Source organism: Schistocerca piceifrons, chromosome 3 (assembly GCF_021461385.2).
Source record: "Schistocerca piceifrons isolate TAMUIC-IGC-003096 chromosome 3, iqSchPice1.1, whole genome shotgun sequence".
Lineage (NCBI taxonomy): Eukaryota > Metazoa > Arthropoda > Insecta > Orthoptera > Acrididae > Schistocerca > Schistocerca piceifrons.
The window spans coordinates 733,472,133-733,493,739 of record NC_060140.1 but is presented as its reverse complement, the minus strand read 5'-3'; the positions used below and the strand labels follow the sequence as shown (position 1 = coordinate 733,493,739).

Sequence of the window (21,607 nt, the reverse complement as noted above, 5' to 3'; positions counted from 1 at the left end):
CAGAACAAATTAATATAGATTTAGACTACTTACCAGACGATTTGTCAGTAACAAATACTCAAAATACGTCTATGAAGACTACAAACTTGAAGTTTGATTGGTTCTGAGTGACAAGTAACTAAGGAAATATGATTATTTTTCTCAAGTAGCCAAACAACGAACAAAATTAAAAATATTATTTGAATCGTTTAAAAAAAATGAGGTTCTTCCTATCACTGTAAACAACATTGAATGAAAATGATTTAAATATATCAGTGATTCACAACTATCTTTTCTTCCTATATAGATCTTGTTACCCTCAATTTATCATCAATTAATCCACCTGTCTTATAAGTATATCGATTTTCTAGGACATTCCGTGTGAAAAGTGTGTAAAAATGAAGAGTTTGAAAGGTTATAAGAAATGCAGGACATTGTTAAATCATTTACTTATCCATCACTGGATATTTGCTGTTCGGAATGTGTTTATAGATGATATATTTGAAGTAACCCTGCCTCCAAACCCCCCTCCCCTTCCTAGCGCACAAAATGAATGAAAGTATTAGGTATTTTACAGTGCCACATTCATTGTCTTCTTTTTGAGGCCTAAGCAAAGACATTAAAAGATACGGGGCTGACTGTACCATTGTTATATGATCGTTGTTGCGATAACATACAGAAAATGCTTATAATACTAAAGTAAGTAGCGAAAAGTAAATGAATAAATAATATTGTTTCAGTAAACCGTTAACGTTTCCTTAGCACATTATGTTACAGCTCTCAACCATTTCCAACGTTAACTTCTGCTCCGAAGAGGAATAGCTCACATTTTCTGCTTCACCATTGTAAATACCTTTGGCAGCGGCTTCCTCTCCTTCTGTATGTGGATTCCAGTTAATTCGATGATATTTGGCGTATTTGGCACAGGGTAGCTCATGCTGAAGTGATTGTTGGCCAACATGAGGCTGAAATTGTGATCCATCGCGCTCAAGGTAGGTGGGTTCTGGCCGGAATATTTCCAGAGTTCCTCTTCCTCTCTCCCATACAAAACTCTCTGTAAAATATCCAACGAAAGCAGTAAGCTGTAAGCGTTGTGCAGTCTCTGCCAGAAGGTCATGTGGTCCGTGTATCCGAGATTGTAGTCAGGGATGTAGGAAGGATTAATTGGGCTGCCGAAAGTCTTCCGAATAAGTGACGTAGCTCCAAGAGAAGCGTATCCAATTAATGGTGGAGATCCCACTTTGTGCGCTAAGCCGTAATAACAGGGGGAGCCGAATTTCTCCATAATGAATGCATCATACTTCTGCTCCGCTCTGTAAGGCAAAACATAGTTAACATGAGTTCCCAAGAGGACATATTCAGCAAAGAACTCATTGTACACAAGAAGATAAAAAGAAGACGTGCATGAGACACAAATATTCGAAAGGAACAACATCGACCCTAGGCATGATTAAAACTAAGGGAAGTAAAACTTAAATGTTCCATTAAAATAATTAATTAATTAAAGAAACAACCATGTTGTTACTAACGTTACTATACACATGAAGAACATATATGTGTAAGATTCGATGTGTGCTGCACTCAGATGCCGATATTTATCTCACTGCATGCTCCACATAATGAGCTGTTACAGACTGTTCCATGTTACGTCAAAGAACGTAAGTGAAACAAGAATACGTTACTATTTGACAGTATTGTGTGTATGTGTGCATATGGGAATAACACTTTGATACTGGACATAAACATAACATTTTGTTGTTACTGACGTGTTTTTGTAGACATTTTAGACTTCAAAAGAACAACGTGACACTTGACGAGCGTTATAGAATAGCTTCGATATGGGAAATATTTAATCTGACGGTCCAGTGTTCTTTGCACCATGTACTACACTGAGACTGAAACTTTGGTTGTTTACAAGTGTTGCTTAGCCTGTAAGTTCATGACATAAACCCTGTTTGTATGCATGAGTGCATGTGTGTGTGTGTGTGTGTGTGTGTGTGTGTGTGTGTGTTTTGAGGACATACTTTTGATGTGCAAATTGCACCTTCAATGTAATTCCTTGGATAATTACTTTTGAACATGATTTAAAGAACTATATCGTCCTGATGCCTTTGAGCATGGCCAGTATGTTTGCTGTGGGTTACATTATGCTTGTTTCTTTTTATGACTTGTACGTTACAGATATAATTGGCTCTTCCATTGTGAAGGGTCTCTACATGAGCCTCTTCATCACTTTGTTTAACATTTGACTTAATCTGGCATCTCAATTCTGGGCATGAACCGTAAACTAAAAAAAAAAAAAAAAAAAAAAAAAAAAAAAAAAAAAAAAAAAAAAAAAAAAAAAAAAAAAAAGAAAGAAAGAAAGACAGAGCAGCTGAGTGTGTCTATAGTGGCCACAAGGTATATTGCCTTGATTTTCACCTCACATTTTTACTAAGATTTTTGGTAATTATCGGAGCCCCACATGCATGTTCAACACATCATGTGCAGTATGTCAGTATACAGGGTGAGTCACCTAACGTTACCGCTGGATATATTTCGTACACCACATCAAATACTGACGAACCGATTCCACAGACCGAACGTGAGGAGAGGGGCTAGTGTAATTGTTTAATACAAACCATACAAAAATGGACGGAAGTATGTTTTTTAACACAAACCTATGTTTTTTTAAATGGAACCACGTTAGTTTTCTTAGCACATCTGAACATATAAACAAATACGTAATCAGTGCCGTTTGTTGCATTGTAAAATGTTAATTACATCCGGAGATATTGTAACCTAAAGTTGACGCTTGAAACCTCCGACGTTCAGTTGCGTGTTGTAACAAACACGGGCCATGGTCGGCGAGCAGCATCTGCAGGGAGATGTTTACGATGACGACCGTATTTATGAGTGTGGCTGTAGTGCACTGTAGTGGTTTAGTCTAGCTGTCGCAGTGTCCGCATGTAGCGCTTGCTGCTATTGTTATTCTGCATTCGTCTCCGCACGCAGACCAACTGTAGTACACCGTGTTACCAGACGTCCGTGATGGTGTAGTGTTGTAGGAACTGTGACCATAGTGTATTCGAACTCTGAAAAGGCAGAGATGATACTCATCTATGGCGAGTGTCGACGAAATGCAGCTGAAGCCTGCAGGGTGTATGCAGAACGGTACCCGGACAGAGAGCATCCAACGTGCCGCACATTGCAAAACATCTACCGCCAACTGTATGCAACAGGTATGGTCGTAGCACGCAAACGGGTCCGCAACAGGCCCGTCACAGGAGAAGCGGGTGCAGTTGGTGTGTTAGCTGCTGTTGCCATGAACCCACACATGAGCACACGGGACATTGCGAGAGCCGGTGGACTGAGTCAAATTAGTGTCATGCGCATACTGCATCTTCACCGCTTTCACCCATTTCATGTGTCGCTACATCAACAATTACATGGTGATGACTTTAATCATCGAGTGAAATTCTGTCAATGGGCATTAACAGAGAATGCGTTGCAGTTCTACCTGTTTACCGATGAAGCGGGTTTCACAAACCACGGGGCAGTGAATCTACGGAACATGCATTACTGGTCCGTGGACAATCCTCGCTGGCTCAGACAGGTAGAGCGATAGCGACCGTGGACTGTAAATGTATGGTGAGGAATCATTGGCGACCTCCTCATTGGTCCTCACTTCATTGTAGGGGCCCAAACAGCTGCAACATACATCGCGTTTCTACAGAATGATCTGCCAACGTTGCTCGAAAATGTCCCACTGGAAACGCGTCGACGTATGTGGTATCAGCATGATGGTGCACCTGCACACTCCGCAATTAACACTAGGCTGACCCTTAACAGGATGTTCGACGGGCGTTTCATAGGACGTGGAGGACGCATAAATTGGCCAGCCCGTTCTCCTGATCTTACACCTCTGGACTTCTTTCCGTGGGGTACATTAAAGGAGAATGTGTACCGTGATGTGCCTACAACCCCATAGGATATGGAACAACGTATTGTGGCAGCCTGCGGCGACATTACACCAGATGTACTGCGGCGTGTACGACATTCATTACGCCAGAGATTGCAATTGTGTGCAGCAAATGATGGCCACCATATTGAACATCTATTGGCCTGACATGTCGGGACACACTCTATTCCACTCCGTAATTGAAAACGGAAACCACGTGTGTATGTGTACCTCACTCCTCATGGTAATGTACATGTGCGTCAGTGAAAAAGACCAATAAAAAGGTGTTAGCATGTGGACGTAATGTGCTGTTCCAGTCTCTTCTGTACCTAAGGTCCATCACCGTTCCCTTTGGATCCCTACGTAATTCGGTGCTCTCCGATACACACGATCGAACAGCGGAGGAGTGGTACTCAAGCGTCAACTTTAGGTTACAATATCTCCGGATGTAATTAGCATTTTACATTGCAACAAAAGGCACTGATTACGTATTTGTTTATATGTTCAAATGTGCTAACAAAACTAACGGGGTTCCATTTAAAAAACGTAGGTTTGTGTTAAAAAAAAGATACTTCCGTGCATTTTTTTTATGGTTTGTATTAACCAATTACACTAGCCCCTCTCCTCACGTTCGGTCTGTGGAATCGATTCGTCAGCATTTGATGTGGTTTACGAAATATATCCAGCGGTAATGTTAGGTGACTCACCCTGTATACATCCTTTCCTTCTCGCACCTGATGCATGAAAAGCGTGACTGAGAGTGTACAAGGTAAATTTCAGTATCTAGATACGTGGCAGAATAGAAAACCCTATAAAGGACGTACCAGGTAGCAGAGAGGTTTCTGTTCTCCTTGGACGAAGCTCTTGTACAGGTTGGCGCCACACAACATGGAGCTCTTTGGGCACTTCCGAAAGAACGAAACGCATGGGTTCCAAAAGGGTTCGCTCGGCAGTGTTCCAGGAGACACGAGACGGGCGACACCGGCTAAGTGTGTGTGTGTGTGTGTGTGTGTGTGTGTGTGTGTGTCCCTGTTCATAGTTGATTCATTACCTTAATTTTGTAGGTTTCAGCTCCAGTGAAAGTTAACGTCTTGCTCTCATCGCTCACTGCTTGTTGAGCGGTATACAGAATTTTTCTGGTTACTTTCGGAACGTTATAACCAGTTGCCCTTAGACTAGTAGCACTTATCCAAGAATGCAATCCATCAATCTGCTGTACCTCTGTACAAACATGTCGACTCGTAATGCATCTTCTCAGTTCAGCCAGAGTAATTTCATTGTTGATCGCACCAGTATAGTATAATTGAAGTGATTACTGAAACTTCGCTGAGAGGCTTACTTTCGCAGGTCGTGTCTCACAGTAACATATCCTGATCAATGTGGTTAACTATTCTAAATTTTAGCACTCATTTTATCCATAATTTTTGTTTGTGACGACTACGTGTTCGTGGTAGTCGTTAGCTGTCACAGTTACTGACTCTCGAAGTAAAACTTCCAAATTAGTTTCAGAACCTCTTCTATTGTGCAACTATTAACAGTTAATTCTTATCGGTGAATTCTTGTTAACTTTCTTCGTGCACTCAAGCTAAGGGAACGACCCTTTGTCTTGAATTTCTGTTGTATGTGTATATGTGTGTGAACGTCGCCATTGAAAGATTCCTCTGAGGCTTCCACAATTAATAATTAATGACAAATCGTGGTGGGGTCTCCAAGACGCAGTTGTAAATCTAATTTTGTAACTCAGCTGAGAGTGTTATGAAGAACAGCAACCATAATCAATTTATTACATGTTTATGTTATTAGTATGTTCAGCCGTTCTTGAATGAATGTGATATTTTTACCAGAGCACATGCTTACGTATTCCCTCGCAAACTTCCACTTTACGTCCTACTGCTGTCTGTTGTGCAACAGATAAACATTGTCAAGTTATTTATTTAATACTCATTCAACTATCTTAAATGTGCAGATCTTTCAACGACAGATACCCTGCAATTTTCATGCCTTTTAAAAAAAACTTCACTGTGATTGGCTGGAGACAGGACAGGACACGAGCACAGAGTCACAAATCTGAACTAGGATAATTTCACCATATTGAGTTTTTGAATTTTTCGGATCATTCAAAATTCATTTTTATTTTCGCACCATACTGCATTTTTTTGAATTACGATCAGCATTATTCCCATCTTGCACTATTATATTTTTTTACTCCAGGACCATCTTCAGTTTCATAATTGCAGTGCAGCCAGACGGAGACTTCTTGAAGTTGGCGTAGCTGTGATCTACTGCGGTCCCGCCGGGTGGAGTCTGCCTGAACTCAGTGCTTCCTTCGGAGTCGCTATGGAATTCCTAATCAGGTACTGGTTTTTCTATTACTTTTGGACCAGTAATGACAATTTCCATTTGTGAAGCCTGATGCAAGTAACGACTGGTGTTGCTTTACATTGACATAAGTAGTCAACCACTGAAAGGGTATGCAACTGAATAACTTCAGCTGCACATCCACAAACAGAGAAGAACTTCACAGATATTTTAACACTTAAAATACTTCATTTATTAATACCTGTAACATGTTTTATTTTTTGTAGCGCAGTAAACAAACCTAGGTTCAACTTACTTTGTGAACTCTATCATTGGCTCCAAACCAAACTGAAATTCGCACCAGTATTTCACCATACCAAGAATGAATCTTAGAAGCGTCACAGAAGAAGACGCATCATGGAATTCATTGAAATTAACGATTTCTGTGAAGGCTTTTCTACTCGCTGAAATGTCTATTTCAGAGTAGTTTGCAGTGGGAACCTGAAACAAGTCAGAAAATGTAGTATTTTAGTAGGCAAAATAAAAGTCCGCAATAGCCTGAGAGTAAGTCTTACTAAAAATATTGTGTACAGTATGATCCAATAGGATATATAAACATAATTTAATCGCTGTATTTGCTTCCTAATTTAATCCCTTAATACGCTACATTAATATTTCTTTGCACTATGGCAGCATTACGTCGTTTATTAATATGTGTAGATATTTTCTCCTTTAGTGGCATTCACAAAAGTCTAATGTGTGCATTCAAATAGGTGCCTCAGCTGTCTGAAGATATCAGCGACCTGGAGCAGTAACGTCGTTTGAAGGTATTCAAAAGATTTTATCTTTTATAAATACAGAAGAAAGTCCAGGCTAAGCCTTGCGAGATGCCATGGCAATAAAGTACAGCTCAAGAGACGCCCTTGCCCTCTCTCCTACTAATTTCTTCACTCGGGAAGATTGAAAACAATCTCGTGCCGGATCCGGCCCGTGGGCCGCTGGCTACCCATCCGTGGGTTACAGCATGTACCAAATTAGTACCCCGCTGATGGTGGAACGTCGTGTTTCAGAACTGTATGCTAGCACTAACGCAGCACAAAGCCGCAGAATTATACGGGTAGTTGGCCTGAATACCCCGTCACTGGTTACCTGAGGCCGATCTCACAACATTCCCCCTCATTTGGAAAATTCGGTCCTCCCAATTCTAGGTTAGTGTTGAACCTATGAACTACTAAAACCACATGGAAACACTAAGTCCAAAATTTTTCACTCTCTTACACACCATTTTTTTCCCCTACACTGGAGCACTGAAGCTGCGTGGCGCAATCGTATGAGAAGCGCTCCTCGCCAGTCACTCAATTCCCCTGCGAGTGGGGGAAGTACGCAGCCGGCTGTTTCCACTCTCCCTGTCACGCGGCTTCACTCGATACCACACGGCGCTCACTCACCGAGTGCTGGGCAACAGCTGCGTGGCCCAGCCACAACGTAGAGCCACTAAAGGGCCCAGCAAACGTTGGTATAAGTTTAGGATTAGAATTACGTTTTAGTTATTTATTTTCTATGTTTCCTGAGGAGGAACTGAATGCAGTAGAACTGAGAGTCACTAAGTGTTATCACAGCGGCTGAATAAGATTATGTATAGCGAAGCATAAAGTGATAATCAAATTTTGCATGCTACTTGTTGTGTACATAGTTCCGCGTAGTCAGCGCGTACACAACTTTCCCACTAGACCGCGCCCCGCTAAGCACAACAGAGCAGGCGCAGCGCTCGTCCGTCTCCCCACTACGAGATGGCTCTGCCATAAAGACGGACCAAATTCTGCTTCCGCCGATCCGCGTATTAATATGTAACGCAGCCAATGAGATTGCTGCTAACGTAGAACCTTCTCTCCTCGCGGATCACACTCGCGCAGTGATACCTGAACGCGCGAGGTATTATAACGAGTGTACAGACCTCCGATTAGTCAGTCTGCATCAGTCTGCATTAGTCTGTAAACAAGTTTCAGTCTGCGCCTAATAAGATTATCATATTCCTGTACATAGCCATGAAGAGAAATGTATAGACACTTCGTCAAGTATCAGAGATATGTGAGAATAAGATTAACGTACCAAGACCAAAGGAACTTCAGATTGTCAGTTGTAAACAGCATCCAGAATCAAGTTACGTAAAATCTATGATTTTTATTATTTTAATAAATGTGTGTGAAAATTAATCAAGTTCTGTTTAAAATTGGTCACCGTCAATCTGCTACTCGAAGCGTGCAAGTGGCATTTCTATCATCTGACCTAACGGCAGAAGATAAACACGCCACGATAAGACCACGAGACATATTGCTGACACTCGCCTACTTCGGTAGAGTGACAAGTCAAATAATCTGATGGTGTGTGTACCGAAGGTCTTACAGTACGCACACCACACTACTGATGGTCATTTATTTAGCTAAGGAAGTCTAAATTTGCATGAATTAAAGCAGATGAAATGAAGCTCATATTCAGTCTCTGGCTAAAGTCACGCTAACATAGACAAAAATTTTTGACAGTACAAATGAAACAGATGTAGGTATGTTGACTGTCATTTCAAGTGATTAGTATTGTGTACTTTGTTTATAATAACAAAAAAATTTCAGTCAAACTGCGCTGTAGGCTCTCGTGAGTATATTGAGCAAATGAACTAATCGGACTCATTACAGTTGACATGACCTCAGAGAGGAAGAAAGTGCAGGGTATAGTGGTAAGCAGAGATGGACATTATTCGAATAAATTTCTCTCTGTGTAGTTTTTCGATTAAGTATATAATTCAAACAAATTTATGTTCCAATAAATTATTTCCATGTTATACATCGAATAAAGCCACCGTATTTTCTTTGTTTACTTCTTGTACACTTGTACTTCTTGTGCACTTGACTGAGTGTGGTTACTATTTTACAAATAACACATTCATGACTGGAACAGAAACGTGTTTTGGTGCCTCAGTGCTTTCTGTCCTACACTACAAAACTAAAGGTTTTGGGTTGGATCCTCGGTGGGCCATACGATTTCTGTTACTTATCGCTTCTTTCATCTATAACAAAGACAAAAATGCCAAGTCAATTTCTACTGTGTTTGGTGTAGATGTTTAAAAGTATGTCCCCCATACCTGGCAGCATAAAGTCGATTCGGGGGAAATCAAGGGCACACCACCATGCACAGTAAAGCACTGGTGTGTTCAAACCTACCCTCTCGTTGAGCACAGCTTACTTGGTTTTTCAGTGTAACAAATGAAACACAAAAATGGTTATAGGCGGATGGCAGTACCAATTACACTACCGATTTGGCCCCATTCAGTTGTTTCTGGTCCAGTCAATACCTCTCCCCCTACATCCCCTAAAATATGCAAATCTTCAATACCTTCTTCAGATTGATAGCACTCTCTGATACGGATGTCTCCTTGATTCAGTTACGCAGATTGTTCCGGTCTGCTGTGCTACAGAATAAGTGAACCAAACAAGAACTCAGTGATTGCTAACAAATAACATCAACAGACTTTCAATCTATAATCTCTCAGAACGTTTATGGAAGGTTCCTGCACCTTCAAAGTCATTACAACATGTTTGAGGATTGACTCTGAGTAAGCTTTCCCTTAGAACATGGAATTGTTCTTCGATGCGATATGTGTGTATGCAGTTACACAGACCTTTGAGATTGAAAAACTCCAGAAGACACACTGCTTTTGATATCCAAAGAGTTCGTAATATTGCAGAGCACTGCCAACTTCTTTATCGAGAAAGTGTCAAGAGACTATTGGAAGACTTGTTCACCTTTTTACACCAACTGACTCCATTGCTGCAGAACCGAATCATGATTCAGAAACAAATACTTGCTGTCCTTAACCAAGGGAGGGTAACAGCAGACTGTAGTGTAATATAATACCAAAACGAATGTTGAAGAAATGAAGTGATAAGTTTCAAATCACGTAAAGTCGTAAAAGATAAATTTTACTTGGAACATAATTTGGGAGGTAGGAGGCAATCACCAGAAAATATTTGAAAAAAACTACCGATTTCTCGTTTACTGCTGAAGACGATAGTGATTTGAAGTCTTGTATCGTTGTAATGGAATAAAGATTTCAGAAGATAAAACACATTTCTATGTTCTTTGGGTGTGTAGAAAGTATATTATTTAGTGTGTCAAGATGGCAAATCTTCACAGATGAAATAAGCATTTTGATCAAATGTTTGAGAGAAACAGCTGTTTTGAAAACTTATTTAAAAGCAGCAAAAAGTACATTTGCTTCATAAATAACGAATATTTGTGGCAATAAATGTCACTGGATTTAATGTTTATCAGTTATTCGTAATGTTTTTATTCATAGCTCAGGAATAAATGTTTTCATTCGTGTAAATGAATATAATTTACAGTAAATATTTTTGTTATTCATGAATAACGAATAATAATTTTTAATCTGTGTCCGTAATTCCTCATTAGAATAAATGTTCCCCAAATCATGTGGCAAGCAAAACCCATTGCGCATGCGCACACTGCACATTCGTAGCCTAAGTGCAAATGAGTGACAGCACATAATATCGGCGTAGCTGTGGTCAAACGCATGACAGCGCTCGCTCGTTTGTGTTATTAAGCTACACTAATAATAATAATGTCGTGTGACGAGGGCCTCCCTTCGTGTAGACCGTTAGACATTTATTATTATTATTAAGCTAGAAAGAATCTGTAATATTCGCCAATATCCGTCAATGGTCGCAAAATATATTCGTGCTCTCTGCCGCAAATAGCAAGCGCGTGTAGATCGCACTCATAGGTAATGTGCTTGAAGAGCTGTGCTCTACACCTTTCAGTATAAGGTGTGTGGCGACTGGTACACCCGCAGTATTAGGACACCTTGTAGCTGAGCCACTGGCTTGACAACAACTGGACTTCGCATAAGTGGACGGCTGTCTGCCGATCATGGATATAGGTCACACAAGCGGTGCTAGTATATGATGCATTATTGTTGAATATGCTGGAAAAATTGTGCCGTAGTAATGTGCCCAGTCTGCATGGCTAACAGGTTGTTGAGGAAGCTAAGTACGGTACAATCGTGGATTCCATTCAGGCAGGTTATATTCCTTACTTGTAGTACTTGTAGTATTGAAAGCTGAAAAACCAGACCCAACTCCCTTGCTCATAGCAGGTGGTGATAGGTATAACTGATTAATGCACTGTGTACACCCGAGGAGGCCCTCCCCTCTGAAAATATGGATGGGTTGTAAGGATGTCCGGTAGGCATGCTCCCAAGTCTATTCTCCTGCACTATTTTGGTTCACCGTGGAGATTCATATCGTAACCTGCTTCCTATGCCATCGACCTAGCCGTTCAGCTGCCACATACAAGTGAATAATCCTATCCATTACTAACAGAGTTCCCTTAGATCCGATATGTTCAAATTTCCCTTAACTCACCCATTTTACTGAATACGAGTGCATCGCATAGGATTCATATCTGCCGTTAGTGGTTCCTACTAATTTCAACCTTCTCTGTTTCACGCTAACTCTGGAACATAAAGTATATGGCGAGGTACGCGCAGGTTGTGCAGAAGTGGCTTCCTTCCATTGTCGAGTCACTTAGCCTTTGTCTGCTTTCCTCCTTTTTAGGACCAACGTCGGTATCGGTAGTAAACCCTCTGGTGGACCCTGAAAAGATCGAATACGTTCTATGTAGATGGCTGATTTTCGGGGTGTAAGTGCTCGTCCCCATCACCCATTCTCTAACACGACATTTAAGCAACTTGGAATTTTGCTGTCGCGTCCGCGACTGTCGTCCAGAGACTGCCCATGGGGTTATAATGTCCACGAAATCTTTGCAAAAATTCTGCACTGATGCATCGTTTCCCCCACTCTCAGTTTCACTATGGCAAATGGCAGTGACGTTTTCCATCCACAGACTGCCTTGTAAAGTTATATATACGTACTCACTGTGGATGAAACGAACTTGTTGTTAATTTATGAATTATTAACAGAAGACAAAATCGCCGTATTAGTTTTGACATTAAGTTAGTACCTTGGTCCATTTCGACACCTCTAGAGTAACCACTAAACAAATTATGAACCACAGCTGTTCCGGTTTGTTGATTCGGAACGGCTGTCATTTCTACATAGAGCGAAAAGCGATCCGTTATGGTAAACACAAATTAATTCCCCACCTGTGTCTGCCGAAATGGGTTCAAGATGCCCATAGTAATCACCTAAAATAATTTGCTGCCCTGCGGTAGTCCCTGCAGGTGAATTCACTGACGGCCTAACTCGTCTCTTCACAAGTAGTGGACACATTTCTGTACATACTGTTCTATGTGCTACCTATGTGTTCCGTACCAATATTTGTCAGCTACATGTTCTGTTCAAGGATAACAATGACCTGCTAATACATTTTCATGCACTTGCTCTAACACCTCATTTTTCAGTGTAGCTGCTACCATAATACAATATCTGTGCATTGTTTGTTTGCTTATCACTCTGCCATTCACAATAAACTGTGGTTGCTTTAACTGCAAATAGTTGCAATCTTCGTCAGCTGCTTGTACCTTGTTCCATTCTGTAGCAGTGGAATCAACTAGTTGTAGAATATTAACTTTCAGTCTCAGCTCATCTGCATTTCGGTGTGTCTTGCCTGAACAATGAGGTATGCTTCGACTGAGATGTACCCATGATGTACAACATTTGTCATGTAAACATACACATGTGTAAAAATGGACATTTTTACTATATATTATGTGTTGTAAGAATTACCGCCTCACTGAGGTTCTACCTGTGGGAACAAGCCCTTTTGCACAAAGGTGTAATTTTTTTTTATCTCTATACAGTTTTACTTTCTCCGTCATAACGAAGATAATCTCATAATGTAACACGATTTGTAATCACAAATATTTTTTGGGAAACAGAAGATGACAGTTTTAGCTATCGAAACCGGTCATCACTAATGAACATTAATTAAGTTTTCTTTTTTTTGCAATTTAAATATGCATGGTTCCTCACATTTTCTCAATACGAGGAACTTCAACCTCTGCCAGGCGCATAAGCCTCCACCACAGACCCTTAGAAATTTTCGTGTACGTGGTCCCAAACGTATCTATCACAAACGATATCAATTTGTGTAACTGTTGGTTGCATATAATATCTCTATGTGCTTTACCTAATTCGTCATTTCCCTGTAGCGCATCTACTAAACACAATATATTTACTGTAAAATTAGTTTCTACTGTCACCCACAGCAGTTTTCTCGCACCTTGTTGTACAATAACGCGGAAATATTTCTTTAGTTGCTGTTCGTGCGGTATAAGCGATTTAAGGATGAATCTTGAGGCAACCAGAGTCTGTCAGAAATTTCCCCGAGATGGAACCACGTCCCACCAAGTTCTACAAATGCGCCAATCAAGTCAATTTTTCTTGAAGTTCAAGCACGATATCTAACCCTAATATTGGTTATAGCAGACAAAAGTTCCTTACAACCCCGGAAATATTATGCTCTATCCTGAGAACTCAACCTCGTGAACGTACATCTTTTCTAGCCAGTGCTCCTAACCTACCTCATTGTGGGCCAGACTTCCACTTCCTCATTACACTGAAACTTGTCACAGACACCTGAGAACCAGTGTTCAATGAACACTTACGCTTTCTTCCGTCTGTAAGCTATCTGATGGAAATTCCGCTACTGCAAGAGTTTTAGATGGACGTATATTCATCTACATCTACATCTGTACTCCGCGAGCCACCTTACGGTGTGTGGCGGAGGGTACTTATTGTACCACTATCTGATCCCCCCTTCCCTGTTCCATTCACGAATTGTGCGTGGGAAGAACGACTGCTTGTAAGTCTCCGTATTTGCTCTAATTTCTCGGATCTTTTCGTTGTGATCATTACGCGAGATATACGTGGGCGGTAGTAATATGTTGCCCATCTCTTCCCGGAATGTGCTCTCTCGTAATTTCGATAATAAACCTCTCCGTATTGCGTAACGCCTTTCTTGAAGTGTCCGCCACTGGAGCTTGTACAGCATCTCCGTAACGCTCTCGCGCTGACTAAATGTCCCCATGACGAATCGCGCTGCTTTTCGCTGGATCATGTCTATCTCTTCTATTAATCCAACCTGGTAAGGGTCCCATACTGATGAGCAATACTCAAGAATCGGACGAACAAGCGTTTTGTAAGCTACTTCTTTCGTCGATGAGTCACATTTTCTTAGAATTCTTCCTATGAATCTCAACCTGGCGCCTGCTTTTCCCACTATTTGTTTTATGTGATCATTCCACTTCAGATCGCTCCGGATAGTAACTCCTAAGTATTTTACGGTCGTTACCGCTTCCAATGATTTACCACCTATGGCATAATCGTACTGGAATGGATTTCTGCCCCTATGTATGCGCATTATATTACATTTATCTACGTTTAGGGAAAGCTGCCAGCTGTCGCACCATGCATTAATCCTCTGCAGGTCTTCCTGGAGTACGTACGAGTCTTCTGATGTTGCTACTTTCTTGTAGACAACCGTGTCATCTGCAAATAGCCTCACGGAGCTACCGATGTTGTCAACTAAGTCATTTATGTATATTGTAAACAATAAAGGTCCTATCACGCTTCCTTGCGGTACTCCCGAAATTACCTCTACATCTGCAGATTTTGAACCGTTAAGAATGACATGTTGTGTTCTTTCTTCTAGGAAATCCCGAATCCAATCACAAACCTGGTCCGATATTCCGTAAGCTCGTATTTTTTTCACTAAACGTAAGTGCGGAACCGTATCAAATGCCTTCCTGAAGTCCAGGAATACGGCATCAATCTGCTCGCCAGTGTCTACGGCACTGTGAATTTCTTGGGCAAATAGGGCGAGCTGAGTTTCACATGATCTCTGTTTGCGGAATCCGTGTTGGTTATGATGAAGGAGATTTGTATTATCTAAGAACGTCATAATACGAGAACACAAAACATGTTCCATTATTCTACAACAGATTGACGTAAGCGAAATAGGCCTATAATTATTCGCATCTGATTTATGACCCTTCTTGAAAATGGGAACGACCTGCGCTTTCTTCCAGTCGCTAGGTACTTTACGTTCTTCTAGCGATCTACGATAAATTGCTGATAGAAAGGGGGCAAGTTCTTTAGCATAATCACTGTAGAATCTTAAGGGTATCTCGTCTGGTCCGGATGTTTTTCCGCTACTAAGTGATAGCAGTTGTTTTTCAATTCCGATATCGTTTATTTCAATATTTTCCATTTTGGCGTCCGTGCGACGGCTGAAGTCAGGGACCGTGTTACGATTTTCCGCAGTGAAACAGTTTCGGAACACTGAATTCAGTATTTCTGCCTTTCTTCGGTCGTCCTCTGTTTCGGTGCCATCGTGGTCAACGAGTGACTGAATAGGGGATTTAGATCCGCTTACCGATTTTACATATGACCAAAACTTTTTAGGGTTCTTGTTTAGATTGTTTGCCAATGTTTTATGTTCGAATTCGTTGAATGCTTCTCTCATTGCTCTCTTTACGCTCTTTTTCGCTTCGTTCAGCTTTTCCTTATCAGCTATGATTCGACTACTCTTAAACCTATGATGAAGCTTTCTTTGTTTCCGTAGTACCTTTCGTACATGATTGTTATACCACGGTGGATCTTTCCCCTCGCTTTGGACCTTAGTCGGTACGAACTTATCTAAGGCGTACTGGACGATGTTTCTGAATTTTTTCCATTTTTGTTCCACATCCTCTTCCTCAGAAATGAACGTTTGATGGTGGTCACTCAGATATTCTGCGATTTGTGCCCTATCACTCTTGTTAAGCAAATATACGGTGGCTCCAGAGCCCCCACTGGAGTTTGATGGCGAGTTGTTACTGCAACCCAGTCTCCATCCACCACCCTCTCGTAGGATTTTACCTGCAATATTTTCCAGGTGGACTACACACCTACTCTCCTTAGAATAAAGTTCGCGGCATTTCTGCTGTATGTAACCCTCGAATTGACCACAGAACTCTCGGACACTGGCTGGACCATCATGCGATGGCACCCAATGTGCGTCCCTGTCTTGGTGGATCCAGTCTGAAGTCTGGAGCCATCAGGGTTAGCTGATAACTCGCCTGGCTGAGGACGCTACTTTGTGAGGCTGTGGCTACATGGTCACGCAATCGACCAATAACTGGTGAGGAGACTGCTAAACAGTTTGAAAGTATGTTACAGCAGTACTTCACAGCGGGAGCCTCGATGAAAGTTTAGAAAAGTTCTAAGGCCAGCAAGGACAGACGCACAGTGTAGTCTTGGCCCTGTCTTGACAGTGAAGAAAACGAACGATAGAAGTAATATCAAATTCGAGCTAGCACGTCATCGATCGCACTTAAGAGTTCAGAAGGAGCTGTCCTGGAAGATGGTGTCCAGGGTGGCTGTTAGTCATACTGCACTGGAACTGCTCTGCCAAGCTTGCGTGCAGGCCTAAACAGCTACCTCGGTGAAGGATCCATGCAGACAAATGACCCTGCGGATGCAGGTGAAGGTGCGGCCAATCAACGAACTCTACCGTCGCCGTGGACACCGTCTGGTTGCCTGGCCGGCACGCAGTTGTCGCCACCTGCTGGACTGACCGAGGAGTCCGGAGTTCAAAGCTCCCCCGACGCCTGTTCGCGCTTAAAGCCTAGGTGCCGTGGTATAGTGTTACAGCTGCATGTCCTGGTTCGGCTGTGTGTTCTCGTTAGTTTAAAGACTCTCAGTCTTATTACATTTTTTGCAACAAACATGTTGGACAAGCAGCGTCTATCGCCTTTCGATACGTAGTATCTCTCCTGTTGCTAATTTGGGCATTGTTTCAGTGAATTATGACAGAATAGCTCGTTTTTCGTAATAAACGAGTTGCTATACCTAGATCTTTTGTTAACAAGTTCGCTTAAAACTTGTTATGGGGATATATAGTGGCAGGCATGCTCCACTTAAATTGTTCCTGTGGTCGAGAAATACTTTAGAAGTTGAACAAACTTATGACATCATTACAATAGTGCTTACCAAGCGAAACTTCATCTCCAGTCGCTAGTGTATGTGGAGATTAAAATGGCTCTGAGCGCTATGGGACTCAACATCTGAGGTCATCTGTACCGAACTAACCTGAGGACATCACTCACATCCATGCCCGAAGCAGGATTCGAACCTGCGACCGTAGCAGTCGCACGGTTCCGAACTGAAGCGCCGAGAACCTCTCGGCCACCGCGGCCACCATCTGGAAATTACACGCTCCTCTTTTTCACTACGGAAAATGGCCCAGATACGTCTGAAATGAGACGGTAGCAGTTAGTCGTTCGGCACTTGATTGTAAATCCATAAAGCGTCGTTTCTCCTATGTTTTCACTGGGCGTATAGCCTGGCTAGTAAAACGTATCTGATAGGAAAGGATACCATACACTATGATAAACACTGCTAATGATGGGCATTTCAGCAACAAAGACAACAAGACAAATTTACCTTTTAGATTGAGAGATCTTAGCATCCTTTTCCCGTACCTCCCTCCTGAATTAACCGTTGTTTCGGAATTGTTATCTTGCCATCAATAAGCAAATTATGTAAGATTTTTTTTTAAGACAAAGTTTGTAGAAACTAAATTCAGTTATTCTGAAATATTTTAATGAGGAAGTGTTTTAACTCTTTTTGCAGTTCTATCCGTGAATTCTATGATGCTACATTGGTGGCAAATTTATTTTCATCTGCTAAACACGTTATTGACTTCATATAGAAAGACCTGGTCAGAATCAGGTACCAGTGAGGAGTACAGGCACGAATAAAATAATGGTATGTCACTTTATCAGAAGTCGGCCGGATGTGGCCAAGCGGTTCTAGGCGCTTCAGTCTGGAACCGCGCGACCGTTACGGTCGCTGGTTCGAATCCTGCCTCGGGAATGGATGTGTGTGATGTCCTTAGGTTAGTTAGGTTTCAGTGGTTCTAAGTTCTAGGGGACTGATGACCTCCGATGTTAAGTCCCTTAATGCTCAGAGCCATTTGAACCATCACTTTATCAGGCATTGCAGTTAGGTGTGGGGTATAACAGAGAAATATTGACTACCGTTTGGTGATGTGCTGAGCGCCTCCGCCATTGAATGTTTTCGGACAAAGAATCACGCCGTCCATTTATGCAAGAAGGTGAAGACATATGAATGTCGATACTGTAATTGCCAGTATCTGCAAAATCATTCAGGCTGCTTACCACATTATTAAGGTGTTTACAGCCCTACCATCAACAGACCTGAATGTGTACATTGTTTGTGGCACAATACTACAAAACAACTACATTAAGTGATCAGAAGATATTTATTACCAAATGAAACTGGTCATCATGATTAATAATATTTTTCCCTATACCACTACCGTTTGCAGAAAGTGAAACACAAACACCGAGAAACATGTTCACAATAAAATTTATTAAACCAATTAGGCACATGACACTACACAAATGACTAAATTTACACACCTGTACATGCATGTGACTGTGGAAATTCAATATGGAGTAGCACCACCACATGCTGGCATCAGAGCTGCTAGACATTGTGCCATCAAATCTGTTCTATATGGCTGTGTGTGCCGCCATATTGGCGGGTGACCTTGAACGAGTTTCGCTCGGCCGCCGCTAGAGCTCGGAGGATCGCGCTATAGTTTTAACTAAGCGCGATCCGCTGGAAAAGATCTGCTTCTGGCCGCCATATTGGATTTTTAGCACGCGACTTCCTGCCGCGCCCAGTCAGGCAGAGCTTATCAGTGGGAATTTCCGCAGTACAGGCAGCTGCACGCTCATTCGACTCGAGGCAGCCGCACTGAGCACACAACCATGCCATACAGGAGGAGAAGATATACAAGAAGATCAAGAATGCCTGTGTACAAGACTGTGGATACATTTAGTCTTACTCCTAATAATGTAGCTCAAGAGGAGCTACTAAATGGACCTATTACGTTTGTAGGAGCTAAGATTAATTTTTCTTGTACAGCTACAGAGGTTGTAACTGGTAATAGTTGGTTAACTATTGCTATTGTAAGGGGCAGTGATAAGCCTCTATTAGGTTTGGAGTCTTATTATGATAGAGACATTATTTGTTATCGTACCTGTTCAATTGGAGTTAAAGGTGCATGGCTGTGTAAAACATGCAGTTGCCTTGTGTTAAATTAAATGCAGTAGCCTCGTAATATAAAGCAACTGTAAACCATGGAGGTGTCAAACGCATATGCGGCCATCACTGTAGGAAACGTTGAAGCAGGACTCTTCTGAAAACACTACATTTTGCCACTCAGCACGCCTGAGCCAGCGTTCAAATGCCCATTGCTGTCTGCAGCGTTGATGGCTCTTGTCAATGGAAGTCGATGAAATTACATGCATGCCACCAGTACAGCCTGCAGAAGACAGAAGACATGTCTAGACCCACTGCAATGCTCCAACGTCACACCAACTCTGCGTTCTGTTCTGTGCATTATGGTCAAGCGGACAAGGTGGAGGTCATCTCGCTCTGTGGTTACACTTTGTCGACCAGTATCTCGTCGGTGCTGCTTGTGGACTGCTTCTCTCCACTGGTTCCATATACGCCTCACTGTTGAAGAACCGTGCCTTGTACGAGACTAAGTGTCACGGAACGACCGGCCCACCTCTCAGAGATGAACCATTCTGCCATGATCGATGGCACTCTCGAATTGATAGTCCTCCTTGTGATATCGATGAGGCATAGTGGCAATTGGTTACACGTTTCTACTTTGTAAGAAGGCTCAACACCGACTGAGCGTAGGGTAACAATGATCTGTCCAGTCACGTAAAAGAGAGGCTGTTGAGCCTACGTGCACTGTTATAAACGTGCTCATATCGTGAAGTGTTCCACACCATTGGTTCTGTGTGTTTCACGTTTTACTAACGGTAGTGTATAATTGAAATTATGACATTCTTTGGTCAAGTTTCGTAACGTTTCAAATTGTCCAGAGTAGATCATTTGGTAATTTTCGGTTAAGGTAAACATTTTTAACAACAACTGCATGACTAATATAATACAATACAAATGGACAGCCAGCATTCCTTTATCAGTTGAATTTCGTTCATCACAGAGTCAGGCACGCTGAATATCTCTTGATCTGTTCCAGGGCGCCTCAAATTAATCAAATTCGAGTTGTTACCATCCTGTGACAGCATATTTGACGTTTTCCCATCCACCGATTGAGAATGTCTTGAATGTTAATAAGAATTAAAGTGGAGCGTGCTGGCTGGCGTACCTGAAGGGGATGGGTGGTGATGAAGGTGACCTGGTGGCCCCGGCTGGCCAATTCCAGCAGCACCGTCCTCAGTGGCAGCTGGTGGCTGATGGAGGGGGTCGGCACCGCTGCCAGGATCCTGGCCCCCAGACACCTGTCACCCAGCGCCAGCAGGCAGACGGCTGTCAGCAGTAACGTTGTCCTCATAATCGCCAGCTGCCGGTGGTGGCGGAGAAGAAAGCACTACGTACATCAACAACGACAAAAAAGTAATAAGTTCACGTAACAAAATATAAGAAATTCGCTAAAAATCCGTACAGGTCGACTGGGAGCGGTATAGACGGTATGTGTCGTGATGTGTAATCTTCCTAATGGAATCCAGTCTCAAGTAATAAGGTTTGTCGTTGTTTTTAGGGATTTCCCCGGAGAGATAACCATTCGCTCACAGAGGTCACAAGGAGGCATAGAATCGACTGTCGAGTGCTGAGAGTGCAAGGCCAATGAGACTGTGGTCACTAAATGAGGAGCAAGTTGTTGTTGTGATACCAGGCAGGTGGTCGTAGATTGGAATTAATATCGGCTAGTTTGTCCCTGTCATCATCGGTTCGCCATTATTAAATTGTTAATTGTACCAATTTGTATTTGTTTTTACCAAAAACTGAATGAAATGGAGTGCCATTTATATATGTTCACGCAAACTGTGCTAACCACTGTGTGGGTTACATGTGCACCTTAGTACAACAATGTTTGACAATATTTTGATCTGTTCCACCTGTGTTGAGCTCAGATGTGAGTAAACGTGTTAGACGAATGTGATATGTGATGTGTGTTCAGTGAGAACATATTCGTTTACATAGTCCAAAATTACCATGATCTTGCTTACTGTCAAACTTATATTTTCTTGAGTATAATATTGTAAAGCAACCAAAACTCGCAGCAAGTCCCACGCCAAAACTAATTCTCCTTAACTACAAGGTCACAGTCGAAAAGATCAAGGGTTAGGCTCCTAGGATATTCCACATTTTAACTATCAAAATTTAAAAGTTCTAGGGGACTGATGACCATAGATGTTAAGTCCCATAGTGCTCAGAGCCATTTGAACCATTTGAGACAAAATTTAAAAGCAGGTGCTATATCTTGGCTGTCAAGACTACGACTTCCCCTTCAGATTCAACAGTA

The 21,607-nt window shown here is 41.9% G+C and overlaps 1 protein-coding gene across 1 annotated transcript in view; it reads right to left on the bottom strand.

Annotated features, from left to right (window-relative positions):
- LOC124789015 (UDP-glucosyltransferase 2-like) overlaps positions 1-20,635 on the bottom strand; it is a 58,250-nt gene extending 37,615 nt beyond the window's left edge. Inside the window, exons 1-3 of the mRNA XM_047256301.1 lie at positions 20,450-20,635; positions 6,534-6,718; positions 833-1,292 (exon numbers count right to left, since the gene is read on the bottom strand). Coding sequence (XP_047112257.1) covers positions 833-1,292; positions 6,534-6,718; positions 20,450-20,635 — 831 coding nt within the window. The remainder of the gene's footprint in view (positions 1-832; positions 1,293-6,533; positions 6,719-20,449) is intronic.
- Between the last annotated feature and the right edge of the window lie 972 nt (positions 20,636-21,607).